General features: G+C 42.0%; 1 protein-coding gene across 2 annotated transcripts in view; it reads right to left on the bottom strand.

Moving 5' to 3' along the window:
* Positions 1-17,064, bottom strand: part of znf462 (zinc finger protein 462) — a 51,059-nt gene that overhangs the window by 19,298 nt on the left and 14,697 nt on the right. For both annotated transcript variants that reach the window (XM_054612495.1, XM_054612497.1), the window contains exons 2-3: positions 5,846-6,096; positions 388-5,615 (exon numbers count right to left, since the gene is read on the bottom strand). In XM_054612495.1, coding sequence (XP_054468470.1) covers positions 388-5,615; positions 5,846-6,056 — 5,439 coding nt within the window. In that variant the 5' untranslated portion in view covers positions 6,057-6,096. The remainder of the gene's footprint in view (positions 1-387; positions 5,616-5,845; positions 6,097-17,064) is intronic.

Raw genomic sequence — 17,064 nt, forward strand, 5'->3', positions numbered from 1 at the left:
CTTCTCAGTGAGCTTTTCCCCATTCTCCATGAAGTTAGAGACAGACACTTTTCTTAAACATACATTAAAGATCAATGGTATTTTTCATCATGAAACTTATTAATCACACTGTAATATATTCCCGATGACAGTAAATTGGAAATACATAATTGTTTCTTTAATTCACCGATGTAGTCACAAAATATGACTACATTGTGTACAACTGCAATAGTTTAGGGCTTATATATTCATGTTAAGATAAATTCATGAAACTCTCAGTGAGACTTTATATCTCTATAATAGTATCAGAAGCATCAGAAGAGTTATTGTATGCTGTCAGATATGAATGGTAATAGGAAAAATAAATATTGCCCATTTTATTCTTTCAAGACTCGTATCTTTGCTCACCTTCTCAGGCTTGGTCTCGGGAAGTTCTGCGGTTTTGTGTTTGCTGAGCAGCTGCCTCCTCCTCTCCTGCCTCATGGCCCTCTTCTGAAACTCCTCATTGTGGTTCAATAGATGTTTCGCGAGAATCGGCAGAGCAAGGAACTTCAGCTCACAGTGAGTACACTTGTACAACTCGGAGTCTTCCTCCTCGGGTACGGGCGATACCACAAAGTCTCTCTTCAAGTCATTGCTGTGGTGATCGTTGTAGTGCATAGAGAGCAGCTCGCCTGTGCTGAAGGACAACTGGAAGCATTTTAGACACTTGAACGGCAGCCATTCGACCTCTCTGTCCTGCTCGGGTTTGGGCTGAACCTCCAGCTCTTCTTTGTCATCCTCTGCCACTGTACTGACAGCAACCTTCTCAGGTTCTTTGGCATAGATAACGGTAAAGTAGCGGCCAAGCTTGCTAGAGTGCTGCTTCTTGGGGAAGACACCTGGGTGGCGTTTAATGTAGTGTGAGACAATGCTCTTCCTGCTGAAGGCCTGGAAGGCGCAAAGAGAACACTTTCGTCTCTCCACTGCCAAACGCAAGTCTTCACTCATTTCTGAATTGTCAGCTTCTGGCGGTGGGGGTGCTATCACTTTGTTAGGCGTTTCGGTCATAGTTTTGGAAGCAGCCAGACAATGGGTGTAATAGGCATCGATATCGTGCCGCTTCTGGTAGTGTGCTGCCAGACCTTTGCGTATAGGGTTCGTGTACGAACACAGAGCACATTTGAAGACATTGTTTTTACCCTCCGGCTGAGCACGGACGTTGTTGTGCTTGATACGGTAGTGACGAGCGATGCCTTTCCTGGTGGAGCAGAAGTATTTGCAGAGCTGACACTTGAATATAGCATGCTTCTCAGTCTTATTGATGGGTAACTGGGAGAGGGCAAGGTCCAATTCACTGACCTCCTGGACTTTTCCTGCACTTGATATATTACCAGCGCTGCATTCAGCCACTGGCTCTGTTTCTCTACCGGGAGAGAAATATGTCAGAGAGGGAGCGAACATTTCAGAGGCCGACTGATTGTGATATTTCTCATAATGGATTTTGAGTTTCTCCAGTGTCCCATGCGTGTAGGGGCAGATTTTGCATCTGTATGCGCCGTAGCCTTGCCTTTGAGTTTTGCACTTGTCGTCTCCTTCATTTACATCAGGGATTTGCTCTATGTCATCCGCAAAGTCTTCTGCAGTAACTTTCACTAATGGGTGTCTCTTCTGATAGTGAGTTAGGACACCGTGGATTCGGGAGTTTACATATGGACAGTGACGACATTTATACACAGAACTGGGGTTGATGTCTGCCTCCTGTGCAAAATCTGCAGCTTTTACTTTCATACCTGGGTGCTTCTTTCCGTAGTGAGTGAGGAGGCCATGGAGACTGTTGTACTCTGACAGACACACAGTGCACTGATAAGGATTGTTTGAGATGGAAAGACGTGGGTGGGTAGGATGGGGACTGCTTTCTTGAGGTGTTGTGACCATGACCTGTGCTCCATCATCTTCAACAGATTGGCAATTGAAAGAAACATGTTCTTGGGCAACCAGCTGGTGTATATTTTCAGCTGGGCCATTCCCTTTGATAATATCTAAAAGCACAGATTCATCCTCTTTAATGGCCCAAGGGTGCACTACCTGATAGTGGCTAGTGATGTCCCATATTGTACAGGCCTCAAAGGCACAGTCTCTGCATTTGTAATGTTTAGTTTCCATATTGGCCCCTTGTTGAGTGGTCTCAGGTCCAGCCCATAGCTTGCTGGCCATGTATGTGTAATCAACATTGTGCTCAGGATGGCGTCTTTGGTAATGGAGCAGCAGGCCTTGGGGTTCAGCGTGGGAGTAAATGCACCACTCACAGTGGTAGCCAGCCTCCAGAATGCCATCTTGATAAGCCCAGTGTAAAATGGTCATGGCTGTGGCTTTCACAGTGGGGTGCTCTTTCTTCAGATGCTTCTTTAGGGCGTAGACGTAGGGGGATGTGTATGAACAGTGTCTACACTTCAGGGAGCGCAGGGTTGTAGTGTTTTCAGGGTCCGGGGGAGCTGGGATCAAGGCAGAAGAGACACTGCTCGACTGAACCATCTGTGCGCGCTCGCGCTGACTCCGGACAACTGCAGTGTGACGACGTACAAGGTCAGCGTTGGCCTTGGTTTCCCTATGCTTCTTCTGGTAATGAATAAGCACTCCTTTTACAGTGCGATTTCCATAATCACAGTGCTGACAGAAAAACAGCTCATCCTCTCCTTTCTCACCACTTCCGGGTTTAGGGCTTGTGTTATTAGATCCATCGTGACCGTTATTTTGAAACTGCTTCAAAAAATGTTTGGGAGTCGCAATCTGCAATTCATCCATTAATTTCATCAAACCAGGAGTCGGAGCGCCATGTTTGATATATTTTGCTGTCACTTTCACTTCTGGGTGTCTCTTTTGATAATGGACCAACACACCAACAACAGATCTGTTGCTGTACACGCAATGTTTACAGTAGTACATTTCTTCATCTGATCCATACAGTGCTGCGCTTGGTTGTTTTGGAGGCGTAGCCATGTTGAGATTATATGAAGAGTTTGCAACAGGCTGCGATTGATCCACCGAGATGACCTTCATGGTTTTCTGTATACGGAAATAAGACGCCTTTTGCTCTGGATGTTTCTTCTGATAGTGGACCAACACAGAGTGCATGTTGGGGCTAGCAAAAGAACACACATCACAATCATACACAACAACATTGCCACCCATAGGTTCTTTGAGAGCGTCTGCCTCAGCACTGGCTTCAGGGGTCTTGGAGACCGTTTTGGGCACTGGGCTGGAGGATGACCTTGGGGTCGAAGCGGCTGAGTTCAAATTCTTGGGGCCAGAGTTTAGTATTTCCCTCAGGGTTTGCGATTCACCCGTTTTGTGGGACTGCTCCACTACATAGCTGGAGAAGATCATTGCATTGTTGATTTTCACTGTTGGGTGCATTCTTTGGTAATGGGGCATCAGGCTCCTGACATTGGGACTTGTGTACGAACAAAAGCGGCACATGTATACCAGATCTGGTTGATTGAAGTTGAGCACATTGCTTGCTTCAGGGTGGTGATCCATGTAGTGTTGATGCAGATCATTGTAATTTGTGTATTCAATGTAGCACTCTAAGCAGCGGAAGACCGCACTCTGGTCCTCGGGGTCCAGGATGTACTTAAAGCTGAATTTTATGTAAGGGTGCATCCTCTGGTAATGGGTGCTGACGCTACGCGCTGATTTGTTGTGGTAATCACAGTGTTTGCAGTAGAAACGTGTAGTTCCCTGATCCTCTGAATAATCAGCGTTCTCTTGGATAGCACCGTCACTGGGGTCAACAGAGATGTTTTCACAATCATCTGAAAGAGTTAGTGATATAGGAATGTTTCTAGGTTTTGACTTAGGGTTGCTTTTTCTTTTCCCTATTCGGCCTCCCTCGTGAGAGATCATTAAATCTCTTGCATGAAGCTGCTGTGTGTTATAAGTGAAGTTTTTATTGTCATGGTTTCTACCTTCTCCATCAGCACTGGTGTGATTTTCACCTGCATCTTCATCATCCATGTCATCTAGGTTTATGATCATGTCCTGTTGGCTTTGGCTTATCTTACTTTGAAGGTTACTGGCAATTTCATCAATTCTAGTTCTCTTCTTAACCGAGGACAAATCCAAAGGCAAATCATTAATGGACTTCCTGGCCCTTTTCCCTGTTACTAAGGGCTTTTTGGTGGCAAGTCCTAAAATCGAGGTCTGGGTTTTTTGTAAAAAGATCGGAGAAGCGTCCACTTCAGAGTCCGGCTGGTCAGTCAGCTGGTTTTCAAAGACAGTGGGATCTAGGTCATCACAGTAGGAATGCTTATGCTGCTGGTGAACCCTCAGACCTTTCAGAGTGGTGGTAGAGAAGCTGCAGAGTGTGCAGCGATGAGGGTTCTGCTGGTCGTTCGGTGTGCTGGTTATCCTTTTGCCGTTGACTTTGGAACTTGCACAACCCCCATTAACTGGCTCTGCAGCATTGTCATTGTGAGAATCTGGACTTCCGCTTGTTAGGTCCATGGTGTCTAAATCTGAGGATATGTGGCTCTGTTTGTGCGTGCCTAGTTTAAGAGGGCTGGTGCAAATAAACGGGCATTCATCACATTTATACACTGTAGTTTTACCAGAAAGGTGAATATTTTCAATGTGCCGGGAGATGCTTCGCCTGTGCATGGTGAGGAAGGAGCAGAAAGGGCACTGAAAACGGTTCATGTACTTTCTAAATGGTATTCCTTTAGTCTCCAGTAATTTATTGTCCTCATCAGTTAAAAGCTGCTTTGCATCTGCTGACAGGGTCCCAGTATAGCTGGGATCATCTATATCGCCCAACTCTTCCTCATCATCCATCTCTAAGCTGCTCCTAGAGTCTTCTTCATTGAGTAAGTTGGCTTCCGGCTCTACGACACTATTGGAGACGTCAGATGAAGCGAACCTCTTGGACAAAATGGAGGAACCTGTGCTGTTGGGTGTTACTGCACTAATATGTGCATACTGAAAGGATGAGATTTCTGGGACTGACTTCTCCGACGTGTTTTCTTCTGTTTTTCCTTCCGCCTCTTCCTCACCTTCGACCTCATTGAAACCCAACTTTGATCTAGTTGGGCTTTGGGAGGCAGAGGGAGAATCTGGTTTGGGTGAGCTTGCACTTGCTTCACCTTCCAGCTCGTCTACGCAGGAAACTATCTTGACCTTGTCACTGTGTTCCTTCACGACGTGATTAGTCCAGCTGTCCTTCTGGTCAGTCTGATAGTCACACCATTCACAGGCAAATGTTCCCTTCATGAGTCCACTGGCTGAGTCTGATTCCTCTCCTGGTTCATCGTATTCTAAAGGATCTCCAGCGCTCTCTGAGGGAACCTTATTGTGATACATTAGTTGGTGTTTTATTATTCTTGCTTTGCGTGGAGACTTGTATGTGCAATACTGACAGGAATACACTTTTGAATTGTCATTGTGCATAATAATGGTGTAGCTGAGCTGCTCGGCTGTCTGCGGGGAGATACTTGCATCTGAATCTTCCTCAACATCATTATGCACTTTTTTGGTGTGGTTTCTTAAGAATGACTTCGATCTGAAGTAACGGACACAGAACTTGCACTGGAAAAACGGCAGGTGGGTTTCAGCTGTCTGCTTTTGTGGTGTTGGGTTGGAATTGTCAGTAGTATTGGGGCCTAAAAAGGATGAGAAAGTATGTGAGTTGTCCGACGGAAAGTAACTTATTAACATTTTGCTATTATTTAATCAGTCGGTTGTTTCAGTCAATAAAACAAGCAACAACTCATACATTTTATGCTCCTCAATAAAAGATTTAAGCATCCTACTATGAAGAGCTATGTGAAACCAACAGAAATAATCCTCCACAAATTAAACTGTAACATCCGATTTGATGTGGTGGACATACTCATTCCAGCTTTAGGAGATGAATAATCCCGTTCATCCTTCTCGTCAAATTCCTCTTCTTCCTCCTCATCTTCGTCCTCGTCTTTCAAAGAGTTCGACTCATCTGCATCTGCAGGCTGCAGGAAAACCGTGTGCACTTCCTGAATGTGGGTCTTCAAGTCATCATATGACTCGGCACGGAAGTCACAGCCGTCACACTGCAATACCTCCATCACTGAAAAGAGGGAGCACTCCCTGGAAAATCAGGGAAACCTGCAAAGAAAAAGAAAGAGAAAAACTCATGAGGACATGCAGCATTTTCCAATGCGTACACAGCAGAATACATATATAAATAAGTGGGTGGGATTGAAAATAGTTGTGTTAAAATATTCATAGGAGCCATTTACAGTGCACATTGAGGGGTATTTACTATGGCATGGAGACTCCTATGTACAGAGCAATTACAAAGCAGGAATAATATTATTCCGTAATGCTTCAATATTCAGTGTAGCGAACATGCCCTTCCATAAAAATGAGCTTGGTGATGATCTAACATGATTACCGATGGCAATTCCTGCTGTGAGCAAAGAATAATCAAGTGCAGGATGTAAGACGCATGCTTTCCACATAACAAATAAGACCATGGCAAGCAAAACAGACAAAGCTTTCAAATGATCATGATCATGTGTTCAAAATATAGCCATCACAAGAGTCTCATCTGCTAGATTTATAGAAGCTCTTCAAGTTGTATTTCTAAGAATTTGCGCAAAATGAAGCACGTTGTTGGAATTTTTGCACTGGAGGGACACATGGATTTGGACTGTGTCTGTAATTTCAATTAGCATCATTTGAACAAACAACATAATGTACTTTTATTTCTTTATGATTGCTTTGATGATGAATAATATGCGGGAGTAGTGAGATGGTAATTCTAATAAAAAAAAAGTCTAAACCATTATGATCCTTCAAGTCATGAAATATGTCACTGAAATACGGTACTGCAAAAAGTAAAAAACGCAATAAAGAATACACATTTGATCATTTATGCAAAACAGTAAAAAATTCTGTTGTCTCATTATGAAGACAAAACAACACAGATAAAGAGTCATGACTTCATATGAAAATGAAATTATTTTCAATCTCTTAAACGACTGAAGCTGTCCACAAACGGCGAAAGGAAGCCTCACAGAACATGACAAAGAGGAGAAATCAGCAGATGCTGATGGTACTCAGAATACTAAGAAGGTCCCATTTTTGAGCATAGCATCATTCTAAGAACAATGGAGGGACTGAGGAGGGATTATGGGCTGATTTGTCCCATTTTTATTACCTTGGGATAAGCAACAGCTGGAGAGCAGCTCCACAGCTCAGTATTTAGAGCAGACTATTCCATCAGATTGTATCAACTGCTCTGAAATAAGATTGAATGAATCAACCGAGAGATGAAGGCTTTATGTCTTTGGGCTTCTCTGCAGTTTGGACTTGGCCAGAAAAAAAGGGAAATTGATGATGTGGCCATCATTTCACAGATCTTTCATCAACGCATTCAATTGTCATTTTGCTCCGCAAACCATATAATATCGCATAGCATTTGTAGCTCACACAGATTATGTTTGGCTAACACAATAGGTGCGTACCATGGTGCAGGCCATTACTTTGGAGCAAAAATAAATCAATATATTTTAAAGGAGATACAAGTTTCTCAAACACTACATGAGTTAAATTTAAATCTAACCTAAGGAACTTAAGTATTCATTTATTTTCTTTTTCTTCAAAAGGAATTAAATCCACCCATCTTAGTCTGTACAACAACTGTTGTGAGTTGATGAAGCTGATATTCATAACAAGGCTCCCAATCATATCAAAAACGGCTCATGGCCCATGCACAAAGATGCAACTAACATGGAGGACCTGTAATGTTATTGGTTAGTATGGCTATTTAGTGGGGAACATTTGGGCTGTTGATTTCTCCCCATTGATACATTATGGCCTGATAGTATGAGTCAATTTTACATGGGCAAGTGCACCCTGTGGTACAAGTACAGGCTTCTACAGGTCAAAATGATGATATCCCCAAACCACTAAATGCATTGAAAAGTGCTTTTATGAACACTATGGACACCTTCCAGGTATGAACATATTTGAACCTAAGATTCTGAATGAACAGGTGGCCATTGTCCTCATTACTTTACCTCATATGATGGCAGGTGTTTATTTTTATAAAACAACAATGAAGTGAACACATAGAAAGCTGTTTGCACACTATGTACCCAAATCTAAACGCACAAGTACACTTTGCTAACACTGCACATAAAAAAATGAACTGAACATAAGTCGCAGCATATAACAACTTTTTATGTGTTACTCTTTTCTGCCAAACTCCTTTGTTTAATGACAAAGCAATTAACCTTTTGTATTTTTAAGACATTTTTTGCCTATGTGTTGCCTTAAGCTTGAAAATATAGAGTGACTGGAGAACATCACACATTATTGTCCAAAGTAAATACATTTTCTTGAAAGCTAAGTGACACTTCTTTGAGTACTTTTTATTTATAACACATTCATTTGTGTATTCTATTATGCAAAGACAGAAACATTTTGCATGTATTCAAAGAGGATTACTGGTTTGCACTGCCAGCATGACCCTTTGTGGATCCATTGTTCTTAATGAAAGACGTCTACATCACAATACGCCATGATTCGTGTCTATAATCCAACTAAATCCAATGTCAGCAGAAGCATCAGTTCTCCCTCTATTCTTGCTGAAATGCCAGAAGATGATCCATCAATGGTTGATAGAATAATAATCAATATCATTCTATAACACCATCATAATCAACATTTTCCGCTTTAATTTAGGCCTCTTAAAAATACAGCGAAGAATCATTCTAATTAAGTTACATTCATACAACAGCAGCATTATCAAGCTGCTTTAGAGTCAGAGAGCATTAGCACATTTATGTTATTCAGCCCATTGTTGCATTTGAACATTTAGTAAAAATTCATTGTCCAAGACAGGTCATTTGTTTTCCTTTGGCCCTATAGATTTTTCAGTTAGACTGCAAAAGAGATTTATTTAAAGTTAATGTCACACAAATGCAGACTGTTTTAAGACTGTACATCCGACAATGTCATAGACTAAAAAGCGAAATCATTGCAGTTCTCTTTTAATGTCTTCAATTCTGCCCATATAGTAGGCAGGCTCAGATAAGAGAAATTTAAATATTTGTGTTTGCAGTGCCCTTATTGTGACTTGAAGCTCAGTATTTGAACTAGCACAGGTTTATTACTTAAGTGTTCCAGCTTGAAACATAAATGCTGCTGTATTTGTCGTAAAATTCCAAAGTTATAGAAAACTTGTTGACAAGTAACATCAACATGTTCTCATCCAAACTTGTCATATACTGGTGCTTGGTTAGACCCATTGATGTCACTTTCTAACGCACTCTGTAGCCCAGAACGTCACTTATGATGCTTCACTACGGTCGCCTTAAACTCGAGGTTTACGTTGTGTATTCACACAAAAACACTTTCTTGGGTTTGGGAAACAAACTTACTAAGTTAAGGTTAGGAAAAACCTCATGGTTGGGCTTCAAATTAGCACGTTAACTATTTAACACATACAAGTTACATAAGTATAGAAAACACGTAACAAACATGACCAAAATCAACCAAAAACTCAACAACACAAACAACACAAACACAGGTTTCCTGGTTGAAAGTCCTGTGTTTGTTGGACCCATCTGCCCCCCTTTAAGTGAACAAGAAAACATTTTACACTTACGGTGTCGTCATTTTTATTAGAAAAACCAAAGAAACAATATTGCGTTATGTTGCAAAACAAGCTTTGATATTCACAGAGATATAGTCAAATTAAGATTTAATACCAGAATCAAATTCCATTTACTGATCTGGATACTGCAAATTTCAAGTGAGATCCAGCCAGAGACAGTTGGGAATCCCGCCCTGCTTCCCACACCCAACTGGCCAGCCAGTGGAGAGCTCCATGTGAGCCGGCCAAGCTGCCAGTATGTCCCTGAGCAACCAGGGGATCCATTGTTGTTCGGGGTCAGGTTACAGCCTCACCACGGGGCCCCACCCTGCTCTCTTGGCAGTTCACTGCTGTTTTGAACAAAGTTGCCTCCTAATGCCAGGTTCTTTGACATGGATATCAAGAGACTCCTTTCGGAGAGAAGGGGAGAGGAATGCCCAGGGAGAAAAAAAAAAGTCTAATACACAACCACCATCTGCCTTAGAGTTGGCTGTGTCTTTTCAGCCAGTCAGTCCCAGCGCCACACCAAGTTAATGGGTAAGATTGTGTAACTGCTTTCATCTAGTCAGCTGGGGCTCAAACAGGCAGCGACTGAGCTGCTCAGATCCTCCTCTGAGCCGAGCTTCAAGGGCAGCCATTTTAGGAGCTGGCTATGTGCGCTTAGGTGTTCAGCCAGCACGCAACATGGACCCACAGATCTGATCCTCTTCCTCAAAGGCAGTCCGCCTGACACTGGAGAGCCGCTGACAGAAATCTATCTGCCAGATGTACAGTCCTGTGCCCAAGCCCTCTGCCCACACAGCTCAGCAGAAAACATCTCACACTCTTGCAAGGCTAACTTTGCCTGGTCCATTCATTTCCCAGAGACATTTATCTCACACGTGAAGGGATTTCCAGAGAACTGAATCACTGTTCCAAAGAATAGGTCAGAGCACGCGGCATGCACCAACACTACGTGGAGAGAAACTGCCCACTATGTTCCATAAGGGGGTCTAAAAATGTGAGGTATGTCTGAACTTCTTTATCTCAGAGCTCTGAAACCCTGGGGGACAAGGGGGCAGAGAGAGAGAGCAGAAGGAGAGAGAAGGCCTGAAGGGGGGAAGGGTGGAAGGAGACGGGAGGCAAAAGAGAGCATGACAGAGCCACCTGGAATACCTTCGGTGGTAAGCAACTGAGGACAAAGCCTGGGCTCCCCAGATTCCAAAGTCTACTGACATTTGTTAATCACCAACCGGTCTCTCTGCATCGGCAAGCTCTGCCAGCAGTCACACCCTCTACTCAAACTGGCTGACAGCAGCTGCTCCGTCTGAAAGAGGGCTTTTGAATGAACCAACATTAAGCTGATTAAGACTACAGAGGTTTTGTCCTTAACTGTTGGTTAGCGCTACCATCTCATGTCGTCGGGGAGAGAAAATATTAGCATCCCGGCTCCAGATAATTCATCTGGCAAACGAGACGGGATATGCATCTTGTCAACCTGAACACCCTCAATAATTAATAACCCATTGATTGAAAATGACAGCCTGCTTTTTTAAAGGGGCGATACAGTGGCAATAACAGCAGGTAGCCAGAGCCATAGCAATTGGTTTTTTGCAGAGATGAGATGATAGCATCAGAGAAAAATCAATAAATGTTTTGGTTTCAAGAAAGAAGAGCAAATGTGAATGTATAATACTTCAAATTCTGATCTCTTTAGCCCACAGTCTTCTCCAGGTTCATCCAGAAAGATCTCATAGTGTCTAGCAGAAGAGCAGAAAACAGCAATGAGAGTTTGGCCTCTTGCACAAACAGGAGATAGGGAGCTGGAGATCAAGATGGCTACTCCCATCCTCTGATGTCATCCAGGAGAACACAACATACCGGATCTGATAGTGTGATCAACAGTTGCTGATACACATACAACACACTGCATAATATTATACAATACACCGCAAACTAGGGCCTCAAACAAAATGATCGAAGGGTTGAAAGAGCAGCTCTCTAACATTAGTTTTAAGAAAAGTAGCAGGCTGTTGTTGTACGTCATTGGTATTTGCACAGGTGTTTCGTCTTTCCACCAGCTCTGTTTGGACAAAGGTGAGGCTAAAGGACACAAAATCAACGTGAACACATACTAAAAGCATCACAGATAAATGTGCTATAAAGCAGCAAATATATGGGGAAAATAAACACCTTGCAAACTCCAACCGAACCTCAATCTAAATATTTAGCACACATGATGATCTTATTTATGACATTTATCAACAATGCTTCATGAACTAAAACGGTAATGAAGCTTATGATTGTAAGTCTCTGTTTAACCTCACTCCAACTGTAATCTTTAGAGGGTAATATCCAATAACCTGGCTTCAGTATCTAAAACCTTGCTTTCAAAACAATGTTTTCGTTCTAGATAGCAGTAGAGGTGGGACAAAATATCAATACTTGAATATATTGCATTACTAAATCTTGCGTTACGTTATCAATACACTGGCGCCAAATACATATATATCTATTAAAACAAGCAGGGCCTCTAAACAGCCATATTGGGAGAGCGGGAAAAAACTAGCTAGCTACACTAGCATCTTTAGCACGGGGGTCAAGTGTTTTCACCTGGACAAATACAGCCTGACCCTTGTTTTATCACAGTGACCGTCAGTCGTTGAGAGTCACTCATGGTGCTCTCAATAAAGATTCATTCAAACACTAACTAGCATGTATAAACTGACATGGCCTGCCATTTGTTTCATCTTGTGATGTTCTTTCATCTTTTTAACTCACAGTGTTCTCAAACATTCAACATGACTTCCAGCGGGTACAATAATCTAACCTGTAATATATTTATTCATGCCAGTCTTCCGGCAAGAATATATGATGAGATGATAAGGACGCTTGCCGCTGACGCTCACAGACCTCCCGCTTCGCCTTTAATTGCTTGATCAGATTAGATTTTTTGTGTAAAAAAACATCTGGTTTGTCTTTGGGCATCACATCACACCATTTTGTGGTAAAGCAAACGGATTCATAACCGGCAGCTTGTACACGCTGGAACACCGTCTCTCTGTGTGAATAACTAATATTCAGACTTTATCACATTCTCATCGTTGGCAAAATCAGTGCCTTTCCCTTTTTCTCAGTATTATATGCAAGTATTATATACAGTGGGTACGGAAAGTATTCAGACCCCTTTAAATTTTTCACTCTTTGTTTCATTGCAGCCATTTGCTAAAATCGAAAAAGTTCATTTTTTTTCGCATTAATGTACACTCAGCAACCCATCTTGACAGAAAAAAACAGAAATGTAGAAATTTTTGCAAATTTATTAAAAAAGAAAAACTGAAATATCACATGGTCATAAGTATTCAGACCCTTTGCTGTGACACTCATATTTAACTCACATGCTGTCCATTTATTCTGATCCTCCTTGAGATGGTTCTACTCCTTCATTGGAGTCCAGCTGTGTTTAATTAAACTGATTGGACTTGATTAGGAAAGGCACACACCTGTCTATATAAGACCTTACAGCTCACAGTGCATGTCAGAACAAATGAGAATCATGAGGTCGAAGGAACTGCCCAAGGAGCTCAGAGACAGAATTGTGGCAAGGCACAGATCTGGCCAAGGTTACAAAAGAATTTCTGCAGCACTCAAGGTTCCTAAGAGCACAGTGGCCTCCATAATCCTTAAATGGAAGAAGTATGGGATGACCAGAACTCTTCCTAGACCTGGCCGTCCAGCCAAACTGAGTAATCGTGGGAGAAGAGCCTTGGTGAGAGAGGTAAAGAAGAACCCAAAGATCACTGTGGCTGAGCTCCAGAGATGCAGTAGGGAGATGGGAGAAAGTTCCACAAAGTCAACTATCACTGCAGCCCTCCACCAGTCGGGGCTTTATGGCAGAGTGGCCCGACGGAAGCCTCTCCTCAGTGCAAGACATATGAAAGCCCGCATAGAGTTTGCCAAAAAAAACATGGAGGACTCCCAAAAGTACAGAGATATCCTGGAAGAAAACCTCCTCCAGAGTGCTCAGGACCTCAGACTGGGCCGAAGGTTCACCTTCCAACAAGACAATGACCCGAAGCACACAGCTAAAATAACAAAGGAGTGGCTTCGGAACAAGTCTGTGACCATTCTTGACTGGCCCAGCCAGAGCCCTGACCTAAACCCAATTGAGCATCTCTGGAGAGACCTGAAAATGGCTGTCCACCAACGTTCACCATCCAACCTGACAGAACTGGAGAGGATCTGCAAGGAAGAATGGCAGAGGATCCCCAAATCCAGGTGTGAGAAACTTGTTGCATCATTCCCAAGAAGACTCATGGCTGTACTAGCTCAAAAGGGTGCTTCTACTCAATACTGAGCAAAGGGTCTGAATACTTATGACCATGTGATATTTCAGTTTTTCTTTTTTAATAAATTTGCAAAAAAAAAATTCATTTGTTTTTTTCTGTCAAGATGGGTTGCTGAGTGTACATTAATGCGAAAAAAAATGAACTTTTTCGATTTTAGCAAATGGCTGCAATGAAACAAAGAGTGAAAAATTTAAAGGGGTCTGAATACTTTCCGTACCCACTGTAAGATGATGTGCATCTGTCATTCGGGCCCATTGTTCCACTATAAAGCACTTCCTGCCATGAAATATGCCAACTTGTGACAGAATGCTGCAATAAAATAAATCATTCAATCGTGTAATACATCTGGTCAAAAAGCAAGACAATGAGCAGTAAATGCATAATACATATGTTTTATAATAACAAAAACCGAAGTGCTAACATCATCAGGTAGTGCATTTATTTTATAGAAGTTGATGGAAATGCAAAACCTGTACTACAATACTGGCAGCAATGAAAGACCTTTACTGAGAAGCATCAGCAGGCATGTCATGTACACTGATGTAGGGCTGCTGCTATGAAGTGTCTTCTTTTCCGATCAATATGATCATAACTTTAATTAAATATACTATCAATTTCACACATTTGAGATGGTGGGACAAAAACGACTTATCTGAATATGAAATGAATAACCGATTAATTTTCTGTCCATCAGCTATGTTCACGTGTCTTTTTGTGACTGAACAGAAGGGAGGGAGGAAGTAACAACACAAGCTGATCTGCTTTTTATGCGTATTAATATTGATCTTGTGGCAATGTCATTTAACCACTACAAATCCATGTACATAACGCCATAAAACGACAAAAAAAAACCAATTGAAAAAAAGATAGAATAAATAAATAGTTGTAGGATAGTAAAACATAAAGAATTTGTTTAAGAGGATGTTTTTTTAAGGTTTTTTATTTTTCACCTCCTTAATGTACTCATCAATGTTTGTAAAAACTTTGTTTTAAGCGTTAATTCTACTTTAATCCAGAGACAAGGCAGACATATACAGTGGGGCAAAAAAGTATTTAGTCAGCCACCAATTGTGCAAGTTCTCCCACTTAAAAAGATGAGAGACGCCTGTAATTTTCATCATAGGTACACTTCAACTATGAGAGATAGAATGGGGGGAAAAGAATCCAGGAAATCACATTGTAGGATTTTTAATGAATTAATTGGTAAATTCCTCGGTAAAATAAGTATTTGGTCACCTACAAACAAGCAAGATTTCTGGCTCTCAGACCTGTAACTTCTTCTTTAAGAGGCTCCTCTGTCCTCCACTCGTTACCTGTATTAATGGCACCTGTTTGAACTTGTTATCAGTATAAAAGACACCTGTCCACAACCTCAAACAGTCACACTCCAAACTCCACTATGGCAAAGACCAAAGAGCTGTCAAAGGACACCAGAAACAAAATTGTAGACCTGCACCAGGCTGGGAAGACTGAATCTGCAATAGGTAAGCAGCTTGGTGTGAAGAAATCAACTGTGGGAGCAATTATTAGAAAATGGAAGACATACAAGACCACTGATAATCTCCCTCGATCTGGGGCTCCACGCAAGATCTCACCCGTGTGGCCAAAATGATCACAAGAACGGTGAACAAAAATCCCAGAACCACATGGGGGACCTAGTGAATGACCTGCAGAGAGCTGGGACCAAAGTAACAAAGGCTACCATCAGTAACACACTACGCCGCCAGGGACTCAAATCCTGCAGTGCCAGACGTGTCCCCCTGCTTAAGCCAGTACATGTCCAGGCCCGTCTGAAGTTTGCTAGAGAGCATTTGGATGATCCAGAAGAGGATTGGGAGAATGTCATATGAGATGAAACCAAAATAGAACTTTTTGGTAAAAACTCAACTCGTCGTGTTTGGAGGAGAAAGAATGCCGAGTTGCATCCAAAGAACACCATACCTACTGTGAAGCATGGGGGTGGAAACATCATGCTTTGGGGCTGTTTTTCTGCAAGGGGACCAGGACGACTGATCCGTGTAAAGGAAAGAATGAATGGGGCCATGTATCGTGAGATTTTGAGTGAAAACCTCCTTCCATCAGCAAGGGCATTGAAGATGAAACGTGGCTGGGTCTTTCAGCATGACAGTGATCCCAAACACACCGCCCAGGCAACGAAGGAGTGGCTTCGTAAGAAGCATTTCAAGGTCCTGGAGTGGCCTAGCCAGTCTCCAGATCTCAACCCCATAGAAAATCTGTGGAGGGAGTTGAAAGTCCGTGTTGGCCAGCGACAGCCCCAAAACATCACTGCTCTAGAGGAGATCTGCATGGAGGAATGGGCCAAAATACCAGCAACAGTGTGTGAAAAGCTTGTGAAGACTTACAGAAAACATTTGACCTCTGTCATTGCCAACAAAGGGTATATAACAAAGTATTGAGATGAACTTTTGTTATTGACCAAATACTTATTTTCCACCATAATTTGCAAATATATTCTTTAAAAATCAGACAATGTGATTTTCAGGAATTCTTTTTCTCATTTTGTCTCTCATAGTTTAGGTATACCTATGATGAAAATTACAGGCCTCTCTCATCTTTTTAAGTGGGAGAACTTGCACAATTGGTGGCTGACTAAATACTTTTTTTGCCCCACTGTATATATCGACTGTTACACAGATCACAACAAAATGCATCACAAGTAATGTATTTGAACTAAGGGGTTATTCCAAAGACCTTAAAGGTTAACTTCACCAACAGGTCTGAGCCAAAGTCCCACTGCATGATTTTGAAAAAAGTGGGCAAGGGGCTGACAGATGAAACAACGGCCACTTCTCTATGACAAAAGCTTCGACACTGTGTCAACAAAGATGACAGCCAGGGCTGATGACAACCAGCTACAGTAGCTTTGAGAATAGCTTTATGGCATGGGGCACTGCATTTGTTGAATTAATTCATTTTTGATGATTTTACTGTTCAATACTGTTATCAGACCACAAATGACAGAAGAATTACACCCCGTGGTCCCTCTGCCAGTCAGAAATAATAATACTTTAGAAATGTATCTGTAACTCAGACTCCTGTATAAAGGAAAATCTATTTAAATCTAGTTGTTATTCATAAAAATGACCACCATTAACCTACACCGATTTCAAATAATTTTCC

The sequence above is a fragment of the Anoplopoma fimbria genome, chromosome 14 (genome assembly GCF_027596085.1).
Source record: "Anoplopoma fimbria isolate UVic2021 breed Golden Eagle Sablefish chromosome 14, Afim_UVic_2022, whole genome shotgun sequence".
Taxonomy (NCBI): Eukaryota; Metazoa; Chordata; class Actinopteri; order Perciformes; family Anoplopomatidae; genus Anoplopoma; species Anoplopoma fimbria.